The sequence below is a fragment of the Cebus imitator genome, unplaced genomic scaffold, assembly GCF_001604975.1.
Source record: "Cebus imitator isolate Cc_AM_T3 unplaced genomic scaffold, Cebus_imitator-1.0 Scaffold128, whole genome shotgun sequence".
In the NCBI taxonomy this organism is placed as follows: domain Eukaryota; kingdom Metazoa; phylum Chordata; class Mammalia; order Primates; family Cebidae; genus Cebus; species Cebus imitator.
In genome coordinates this window covers 4,755,443-4,766,857 of record NW_016107443.1, presented here as the reverse complement: position 1 = coordinate 4,766,857, position 11,415 = coordinate 4,755,443, and the positions used below count along the sequence as shown (strand labels likewise).

The window sequence follows — 11,415 nt, the reverse complement described above, 5'->3', positions numbered from 1 at the left end:
TTTAAGATGTGGAACAAGACAAGGATGCCTCTTTTGCCCACTTTTATTCAACACGATACTAGAAGTCCTGGCCAGAGCAATCAGGCAAGAGAAAGAAATAAAGGGCATCCAAACTGGAAAGGAAGAAGTCAAATTAGCCTCGTACACCAATAACATGATCTTATATTTGGATAAACCTAAAGGCTCTACCAAAAAACTATTAGAACTGATAAACAAATGTAGTAAAGCTGGAGTATACAAAATCAACATACAAAAAATGAACAGCATTTATATACACCAAACGCAAATAATCTGAAAAAGAAATCAATAAACAATCCCATTTACAGTATAAAACACCTAGGAATCAATTTAACCCATTAAATAAAAGATCTATATAAAGAAAACTATAAAACAAATTGAAAAGAACACAAAAAATGAAAGGATATTCCCTGCTTACGAATTAGAATATTGTTAAAATGACAATACCACTGAAAGCAATTTACAATCCAACACAATCTCTATCAAAATGCCATTGACATTCTTCACAAAATAGGAAAAGCAAATCCTAAATTTTATATGGAACCACAAATGACCCCAAACAGCCAAAGCAATCCTGGGCAAAAAGAACAAAGCTGGAGGAATTGCATTACCTGACTTCAAAATATAGTACAGGGCCTATGTCTAGAATGGTATTTCCTAGATTTTCTTCATGGGTTTTCATAGTTTTAGGTTTTACATTTCTATCTTTAATCCATCTTGAGTTGATTTTTGTATATGATAAAAGGGAGGGGGGTCCAGTTTCAATCTTCTGCATATGGTAAGCTAGTTATCCCAGCACCACAGTCCTTTCCCCATTGCTTGTTTTCGTCATCAAAGATCAGATGGTTGTTGGTGTGTGGCTTTATTTCTGGGCTCTCTGTTTCCATCGATCTATGTGTCTGTTTTTGTATCAGTCACACTGCTTTGGTTACTACAGCCTTATACTATAGTTTGAAATCAGGTAATAATGTGATACCTCCAGCTTTCTTCTTTTTGCTTAGGGTTTCTTTGGCTGTTCGAGCTCTTCTTTTTCGATGCCATATGAATTTTAGAATAGCTTTTTTTCTAATTCTGTGAGTAATGTCATTGGTGGTTTGATAGAAATAGCATTGAATCTGTAAATTGCTCTGGGCAAGATTTCATGACAAAGTGATTGAACAAAAACAAAAAATGACAAATGGAACCTAATTAAACCAAAGAGCTTCTACACAGCAAAAGAAGCTATCAACAGAATAAACAGACAACCCACAGAATGGTAGAAAATATTTGCAAACTATGCAACCGGCAAAGGTCTAATATCCAGAATTTACAAGGAACATAAACAAATTTACAAGCAAAACCCAAACAACCCCATTAAAAAGTAGGCAAAGGACACGAACAGACACTTTTCAAAAGAAGATATACATGTGATCACAGCTTATGAAAAAAAACTCAACATCACTAATCGGTAGAGAACTGCAAATCAAAGCCACCATGAGATACCATCTCACACCAGTCAGTATGGCTACTATGAAAAAGCCAAAAAATAATAGATGTTGGCATGGATGTAGGGAAAAGAAAATGCTGGTGGGGATGGAAATTAGTTCAGCCACTGTGGAAAGCAGTTTGGTGATTTTTCAGAAAACTTAAAAAAGAACTACCATTTGACTTAGTAATCCCACTACCGGATATATCCCAGTTACCCTGATTTGATTATATTAATGTATAAGATTATCATAGGTACCATGGAAATGTGTAGTTAAGTACCAAAATAAATAAATAAATAAATAAATAAATAAAGGCCAGGCATGGTGGCTCACGCCTATAATCCCACCACTTTGGGAGGCTTAAGCAGGTGGATCACCTGAGGTCAGGAGTTTGAGACCAGCCTGATCAACATGGAGAAACTCCATCCTACTAAAAATACAAAATTAGACTGGCCTTCCAAATACTCTGTCAGGATCATATACACTCACATCTTTCATTGTCCCTTAAATCCTCATATTTCCTATCTCCTGACATAGAATAAATCCAAACATGTGTAGCAAGACAATGTTTTTGGTCACTAACTTCTGTTGTTTTCTGTTGCCTGGAATTCCTTTATCTCATTTAAGCATGTAGCAAACCCTGTGTCATCCTGCCACAGGGGGGCTTTGCAGAGGCACGTTGTTTTGGTTGGAGTAACCCCTACTGGCCAAACTGCATGTCTTTGGCATGGGAATATATCTACCCCTTAGAAAGGGTGCCTTTCTCTTCACCCAAAGGCACCATCTGTTCACCCAAAAGGATGCCCACAGTGCTGTGCCTGCCCAGAGACCCTTCTCTTCTTCCTGGGGGTTTGTGGGATTAGAAAAGCTAAGTACACCAAGGAAAATTGAATTTAATGGAAAAGGAAGCCTAATGACATTGAGGGAAGAGAGTTTCAGGTAAGAGAGATTTCTCCCAGAGCAGAAAGAGGATCTTTCAAGCAGCAAAAGGAGTCAAAGATTCTCTTGAGCAGAGGAAATGATCAGTGCCCCCAGAACGTGGCAGGATCTGAGAAGGAATGGAAGGTGCAAGATCTCAGCATCAGAGGGGCTTATTTGAAGGGGCTACTTGGGTTCCATAGTGGGTTTCTTCTCGGAAACCAGATAACTGATTGTGGAGTTTCCCAGCACCCTAGGGGAAGACTGAGAAATGGGGTCACCAGGAGGGGAGGTAAATGCCTAAAGTTCAGTTTCCCAATTAGGTCAAGTAAAGAAAATGCCCATTCCTTGTACAACTGAGTTTCAGAACTCAGAGGCATATTGGGTATATATGTGAAAGAAGAACATTCTCCAAATGGTTCTGACCAGTTGCTGGGTCATGCATGAAGAGAAGGAAACCTTGGTCATGTGCTACTGTGGACCAGTATCTATCATGAAAACTGTCACAAAAGTCAGTTCATTTGAACCTCAATGACAATTAAATTATAATTCACCCTTTTGTACACATGGGGAAAGTGAGATCAGGGAGGTGAAATAATTTGCACAAGGATATTCAGTGAGTAAATCACAAAGGTAAACTGTGAACCTCAATCTTTTCAACACAAAAACCTATTCTTTTTTAACTATATCATTAGTTTTCAAACTGTGTTCCACAAAACCTAGAAGGTGAGGCTCCAAATGTTCATCCAATTAGATTTTGTCTTTTATAGTTTTAACTATTTTTAAATGAATAAAAAAGCAACGCTTGCAAATTCTACAACTTTGACAGCCACCAATATGCTCATTTTTCAATATGCTCATTTTTATTATCAGGTTCATTAGGTTTCATGCAGCTCTCAGAATCAAGCTTCTCCTACCACCTCTAGATACATACTCGAACTCTTGTAAATGTGTCATCCAGAAGAATATAGTTATATTATATCTGAGGGAAGGCAATTAGTTCAGATGTGTGAATATTCAGTCATGTAAAATGGTACAAACCGGAAAAGAACTTAAGCAAACGTTTGCTGTGCTCAAATGCCAAACAATGTTCAAATACCAGTTTGGAACAAGCTGCCATCTTGGCAAAAGAGAGCAATCATATGTACGTGGGTGCCTCCTTACGTTTGGAAAGTATTCTATCATTGACATTTTAGTGTCTCTTGGATCAGTTTAATTGAATATTACGTGTACAAGGTAAGCTATTAAAAATTGGTTACCATGTTTCTCTATTTCCCATGTTTTCTATAAGCTCATATTAAAACTAGAGGCTCGATTGGGTGGGGGCACAACATTACTGGTGATAGTGTGCACTTCCTACTGATACCAGGAGGCACACAATCTCTGGTTGCCCCACTTTTAGCAGTGCTACCATTGATATTAGGGTTCAGGTGATATTGGTCTGATCTATCATTAATTTCCCAATCAACCATTTACCTAATGATTTTAGCAGCTATTGACAATAATTACCTAGATCCATCCTTTCATTAGGGATTTTTTTTAAATAGGTAGCTTCCTATTATTTATTCTGCATTTTTAAGCTGTGATTCTCCTATAAACAAGAACTTTCATCAGCTATTAGATTACCCTGAAAACAGTCAAATTCAGAATGTAAGACAGTTTACAGGATAAATACTCCAGTCTCTTCAACAAATAAATATGCCTTTAAAAAAATAGGGGGATCCCTTGTGGAGTAAAACAGACATATCAACAAAGTTCATCTGTGATTCTTATTTGGAGCCTGAATCAAAGACCAACTGTTGGGTTTTTTTCAAAGGACATGTTTAAGACAATCAGAAAAATTGAAAATTAACTGGGTATTTGATGTTAATTATGGAATTATGGTTATATTTTGGTTTTGATAATAGTCCTTTCCATTAGCTAAGCACTGAAGTATTTACTAATGCAATTATCTATTTTTAATTTGCTATAAAATGTTCTAGCCACCTCCCAAAAAAAGGAGGGGTCTAGATTAAAACATCACCGCAGAAAGAAACATAACAGCAGAAGGTTGAGAGTTGTTGAAGCTGGGTTAATGGATACATGGGAGTTTATTATTCTATTCTTTAATTTTGTGTCATTTTTTCATAATAAAATGTTTGAAGGAATAAATTCAATTGAGTAGATCCAGAAACAGGTGAAAAGGATAATAAAATGGCTACCATTTGCAATTATTCACCTGTGTATGAATCAAGATCTTCTATCACTCAATAGAAGACATAAGCTTAAACTTAAATTTGAAAAACAGTCTTCAGCTCACTTCAAAACACCACTTAAAGTGTTTGAAAGAACATCATAATAGTTCTAGAATGGACAATAATAGTCTTAAAAACTAGTTTCAAAAAATGAGTGATGTATCCACACAGTACAGAGATCAGTTCGGTCATCATTGTGTCTTACACAGCACATCTTATCCTGATAACATTAAAAGATGACTCATTTCATCACCAAACATAGAAACACAGTTGTCTCTGGAACTCAGAATTTCCTCCTGAGTAGATGGGAGTCCTTTCAATGACCAAAGATTTTTATTGAGACTTCCATTGTCTAATCTAGAGGTGAGAAAACTACAGCAGAAGGTTGTAGATCTAGAAACAGGTGGAAAACATAACAAAATGGGCCAGCCCACCACACAGCCATACCCATTTGTTGTCTACAGTTGCTTTCCCAGACACAATGGCAGAATTAAGTAGTTGCAACAGAGACCAGACGGCCTCCAAAGCCTAAAATATGTATTATCTGACCATTTGCCCAAAAATCGTGCCAACCCCTGGTCTAAATCAAAAGATGAACTTAAAGATTTGGATTTCAGATGGTTGAAATACATGAGGTGAGGACAACACAAGTCTACAATTTGAATATCAATATATCAGTAATATTTTCTGCTTTGGCAGAAATGGGGAGAAAGACAGATTTGGGGAGAAAATCAATCATGCAATAACATTTTCATCATCAGTCAAAGTAACTGTGGAAGCAAAAAAAGAAAAAGAAAAACCCCGGCAGGATCAAAGCACAAAACTATTTGACAAATGTTATTTGAATTCTTGCACAGCTCTTTCATTGGTGAGTCTTTAGCTGTTGGTAGCTTTCTAAAAGTCTCCTGATTTTACCAATGTGATCTGCCTCAGTGCATGTCCATATGGCCCACTGCTTCATGGAAGAGATGGTTACTCTTCCAACAGAAAATGCAACCAAGCACTTGGAAAAGAACAAGTTTCGCTTTATCTTTGGAAAGGAGGGAGGAGAGATTCAGAGTGGATTTGATAACTAAAATTTAGATGTGAGCACAAGAAAATGTTAGTGAAAGAGGAACAAAAAATCATGGCATGTGTTTTCTCCTCTGTCAAGGGAATGAGGAGGCAAGGGCAAGAACAGGGCTCAAAAAGTCTTTGCTAACAGGAGACCTGCAGTCCCCTCCCCACTGGAATTTAGGGACCCCAGACTTGCTCTGAGTAGGCATATGAGGGCCAGACCACAGATCACCTGAAACTAATTCCCTAGTTTCCTGAAAGGGTTACAAAACTTGTCTGGTAATGGTCTACATTCTGCAAATCAGGAGAAGGAAATATTCTAGATCACAGGATCTATTCAATAAAAATGTTTATGCTATTATTTCACTACAGCAGCATGAGTGTCCTTTGCCAGGATGGCACCCCAAAAGGCTAATCTTGGACTGAACAAAGAAGATGAATGGGTCCTCGCTATACCTTCAAGATATGTTCATTGGATGCCTTGTCATCAGGGGACACATACAAACGGATGAACACGGAATTGCTGTATTGACCACGAAATGTTGCAAGTGTCTGTAGAAGGCTGAACTTTCTCTCTGACCAAACCCCTTCAGGACCAATATTAGATTCAAGCACGGGCCAGCGGAAAGGTGAATGCCGTAGGATGTGTAGCAGTGGCTTGGCATCGGCTTTTTCAATGGCTTCTGAAAGGGAGCAGATATGAACAGAGAGTTAGAATTGAAAACTGGATCAGCACACTAGAATTCAAGTGCATCTTCTCAAGACAAAATTCCCATAAGGCTCCAACTTAAAATTTCAGCTGTTAGGGAGTAAGCAGGAGAGGTGGGGTGGGATGAGCATAAACACCGAGACAGAACTACCTACGATCCACACTTCAATGGGCCTGTCTACATCTAGTGTTCTTGCCAGGAGAGCTGACCAGGGAAACTGCTGGATATTCACTACAATAAACATGGACCCTCTACATGGACCCCAGCCAAAGAATGATAATACTTGGTGGGACCAAGGTACAACCCTAATTAAAGGAATGCCTCAACAAAGTCAATCACTACCCAATGAAGATGAAGTAGTGCTTCAGATTCTTGTCCTTTATTGCTCTTTTCTAGCTCACCACATGATACCCCAAATCCTAGACCAGTTGACACACTTCCCATAGGTACTGGCTTCTTCCGGCAATGGCCTTGAGAAGGCAGTCCAGGTAAAATGGCCAGTATCTGTTCTGATTTCAATCAGAACCAAGATATTGAGACAGGGCTAAGGACCCAACAAGATGCCTGTTAGGCTGGCACAGGAACCTGACACACCTGGGAATCTGGATTTCTCTAGGTTCCAGTAGGTATACTCTCCCCCAGTCTCTTACTCAGCCCAGATTTGCCCTGGCTCCTAGATTCTGGTTTCTATACCAGATACAGCGAGTTTGCCCTGGTGACTATGTCCAACTTTTTCAAGGAGTAAATGTTACCCAAAGAATCCAACCCACATAAATAAGATTATTTTCTCTACCAAGCAAGCCGGTAACAACATTAACTAAGATGGGACTAGTCAAAATCCAGTCTTTGAGAATCATTCCTTTCCTTAAACACCTTTAACCGTTAATAGAATTCTTAGTTCTCTTCATCCTCAAACAATATATTAAAACATTAATAGAACTCTAAACAATAGGGATGGTAAGTATTTTATTTAGTTTTCTTTATCACTCACTCTCATTCATGCAGGATAAATAAAGGATTTTGGCTTTCTGCATGGCTTCGGTGTCCCGTCTTCTACTGATTGATTTCTCCAAAAGTGCTGAGAAGGTTAAGAAAGGATTCATTAGTATCCACCCACATGTGGTCCCAAGTTGGAAGTCATTTGATAATCACAATTCCAACCTCCACAAAATTAAACATAAAGACAGACAACCCTGGAAAGGACAGATCTATCAGAGATATGCAGACAGCAGAACAGATTCCAAGTTGTTTGAGGTTCAAATTAAAACAATTTTACATTCTCTTATCCGGCACTCTTAAAAGAAACCAAAAGGTCAATTTCAAGCTGAGATTGGATCTTCTACAGGGGTTAATTTCTTCTGCCACCTACACAAAAGGAACAGAATTCATTTATTCAAGAATCAAAAATAACTGAATTCTGTTCCTTGTTCCTGAACCAAGTAATAGTCTCAACGGAGCCAATTTCATCACAGTTGTGTTTAAGATTTCACCATAGCCCAGCCCCTCCGGGAGGTCACCTGGAAGAAATTCCCCATTAGAAGTTTTATCAAATGTTGAATTAACATGTTATGGACATGGAAGAAGTTCTTTAGACAGGAAATGGAGAGACGAGGTTGGAAAACCTACCCGAATTGCCTGAAAACTTGCCCGTTTATATATGCATGGTCCTAAACATCTAAATGAGTCATGTGCATAAAATGGTTGCCAATATAGACATAGGCCCACCTGGAAAATAATTTTCTATGTATAAAATCACTAATAACAACATTTGAAGGCAGAAAATGATAGTTGTCACTATTTCATTAAATAAGGAAAGAAGAAAGCCAGGTCTCAATGAAAACAACCCTCTCTCGTAAAAGAGAACCTTGAATGTACTTGAGAGTATCAATCTACCAACATGAAGCCAAGATGAAAAATCCCTATGGTGACTGCAGCACCAGGGCACCGCCTTCACCAAACTATGTCAAACTGCTCTTGTCAAGGCATTTGGGGAAACAGCCTCACAACCATCATAATCACAATATAACAGATGTTCCTATAACACTCTGAATAGCTTCAAGACAAAGTGATTAAATTAATAAATAATTATATATCAAGGAACTCTTGAGGAGTTCCTGAGGAGGAATCTACTTCTAAACTAGAAATTCTACAGTTCAAGAAAAAAAAAAAAAAAAAAAAAAAAAAACGCAACCCAGAGCTCCAGTCTAGTTTTTAAAAAATAAGCACCTGTAGCTAAAATGAGTTTGTATAACTAGAAAGATTCCAGTGAAATAAGTTAGGTTGGATGTATTTTCAATTATTTCACACTGTTTGGTGTTTCTTTCTTGTGTATCATCATCATAATAAAATCAAGATAACTAGCCCCAAGGATTTTTTTTTTTTTTTGAGACAGAGTATTACTGTCAACTGATTGCCAGTAACTCTGTCACCAAGGCTGGAGTGCAGTGGTGCAATCTCTCACTGCAGCCTCCGCCTCCTGGATTCAAGCAATTCTCCAGCCTCAGCCTCCCGAGTAGCTGAGATTACAGTCACCTACCATCATACCTGGCTGGTTTTTGCAGTTTTAGTAAAGACAGGGTTTCACCATATTGGCCAGGCTGGTCTCAAACTCCTGACCTCAGGTGATTCGCTCAGGTTGGCCTCCCAAAGCGCTGAGATTGCAGGCATGAGACCCCGGCCAGGTCCCCAAGGATTTTTTTTAAAGATTTTTTTAAATAGAAAGCTCTAAAGCCATATCCACACATATTTCCATTCAAATTCGCTCCTGTGCCCTTATGCCATATTGCTAACACAGTCATTAGACTGTTTCGAAAACATACTTAGAAGTAAATAATCCAAATTTCATTTAGGGTCGTGATGCTATAAACATTACACACACAGGCTACAAAACATGAATACCCTGAGGGCCAAACAAGCCACAAGAGCAAAACGAACTAAAAGCATTAAATATTTACCTGTGTGTGCTCCCAAGGCATGCTATCTATCACAAGGAGGGAAAAGAGAACCAGCATATGCTAAATAGCGCAATCCCAAAACACTAACCATGCACAAATATCAATAATTCATATAAAATCAGTAATTGCCCGAATTCTGGGTTCTGTACCAGAATTTTGCTTTTAAAACAGATTCAGCTATCGCAGGTTCCTTGTCATTCCCTTTTCCTTCTCTCCGAGGCCAAGCAGACAGGAGAGCATTGATATGCAGACAGTGATGTGGCAATCAGTTGACAGCATCCATTTTATGTATCTCTGCATGTGCATTAGCAGTAAGAGGAATGAAATGTAGCCTGGAGAGTTATTAATGAGTAGAAAACAAAGCCTGCCTATCACAGGTAATTACTCAGATTATTAAAATGTCCCCAAAGCGTTGAAAAGGGCTCATGGGTCACCCATACAGGGGCATTCCAATTACAGCCTGTGTTGTTTCTTGGAAGATTTCTCAATCTCCACCCCCACCCCTTCCAGGTATTTCTTACCACCTTACAACCAAAAAGGACAACTACAGTTCAAAAAAACCTACAGCAGGCCAGGTGCAGTAGCTAACGCCTATAATCCCAGCACTTTGGGAAGCTGAAGCAGGCAGATCATAAGGTCAGAAGTTCAAGACCAGCCTGGCCAATATGGTGAAACCCCGGCTCTACCAGTAATACAAAAATTAAACAGGTGTGGTGGCAAGTGCCTGTAGTCCCAGCTACTCGGGAGGCTGAGGCAAAAGGATTGCTTGAACCTGGGAGGCAGAGGTTGCAGTGAGCCAAGATCACACCACTGCACTCCAGCCTGGGCGACAGAGTGAGACTCTGTCCAAAAAAAAGAGAAACCCTTAGCACAGCAGACCTCCAACTTTAAAATTGGCTTGAGAAGTCCTTCTGATGATCAAATTTGAACATTAAGTATATGTTAACTATTTTTCTTCTCACTATGCTCCATCAAATTGGTTTTTGTTTGTTTTTAAAGGCAACATAATAGACATGTGGGAGGGGGTGCATTAGAATCAAATAGACATGGGTTCCAGTTGCAGCTTGCTGCAACTTGCTAGCTGGAATTCCAACAATTTATTTAATCTCTCTAAGCCCCAGTTTCTTTATCTATAAAGTCAGATAATAATAGTACATGTCTCCCAGGACTGTGCTGAGGATTTAAAATTTTTAATGCACAGAAAGCCCCCTATCTCAGTGCCTGGGCACATGATAAGGGGGATAAGTGGTAACTTAAACAGGATTACAGGCGGAATTAGCCATACACAAAATTGTCAAGTAATCAAGCTTGTTTCTAGTGCTTCCTCCATAACTGCTTTTGTTCTCCTGCTTGCTTCTCAGGATATTGGTGGCCAAAGGACTTATGCTAACCCAAGATACTGCCAGGCTGTGCGTAGGACGATTTCACAAACTGGACCTGCTCTAGCCACCTTGCAAAGCCTCATGCTCTCAACACTTCCTCTGCTTCTATAGTAGAGGCTATTCTGAATGGGGAGACCTATTTTGCAATCCGTGTTAACCTCCAAAAATATTTTGCTCACATTCTTCATCCTGGACAACAAAGCACTTTCTTTTTTATATAAATTTTTTCAATGAAAGTACAGAAAAGTACACAAATACAACATATAGAAAAGTACACAGATCATAATTTAAAGAATGTTCACAAAGTTAACACACTCAAGTAACCAACATTATTACTGGAACTTCAGAAACCCCTGGTGCTCCCTTCCAATCACTATCCCAACCAAGAAAACTACCATACTCTATGGTATAATACTTATTCAAGTCTATGTCACATATTTATAGAGTAATCTACCTTTTTGTTACTGATTTGTAGAAGAGCTTTCTATATTCTACATACAAGTCCTTTTTGAATATATTATGAAATATCCCCTATTACATAGACTTTATTCTTAATGGCATCTTGTAACGAACTGAAATTATTTAGCCCAGTTTGTCCATTTTTCTCCTCCATGGTTACCATATTTATATCTTGTTCAAGAAATCTTTGCCTAACCCAAACTTATGAAGATAGTCTA

At 38.6% G+C, this 11,415-nt stretch overlaps 1 protein-coding gene across 1 annotated transcript in view; it reads right to left on the bottom strand.

Moving 5' to 3' along the window:
- PHEX (phosphate regulating endopeptidase homolog X-linked) overlaps positions 1-11,415 on the bottom strand; it is a 218,083-nt gene that overhangs the window by 164,061 nt on the left and 42,607 nt on the right. The window contains exons 4-5 of the mRNA XM_017540697.2: positions 7,394-7,480; positions 6,149-6,375 (exon numbers count right to left, since the gene is read on the bottom strand). Of these exons, the coding sequence (XP_017396186.1) occupies positions 6,149-6,375; positions 7,394-7,480 (314 nt within the window). The remainder of the gene's footprint in view (positions 1-6,148; positions 6,376-7,393; positions 7,481-11,415) is intronic.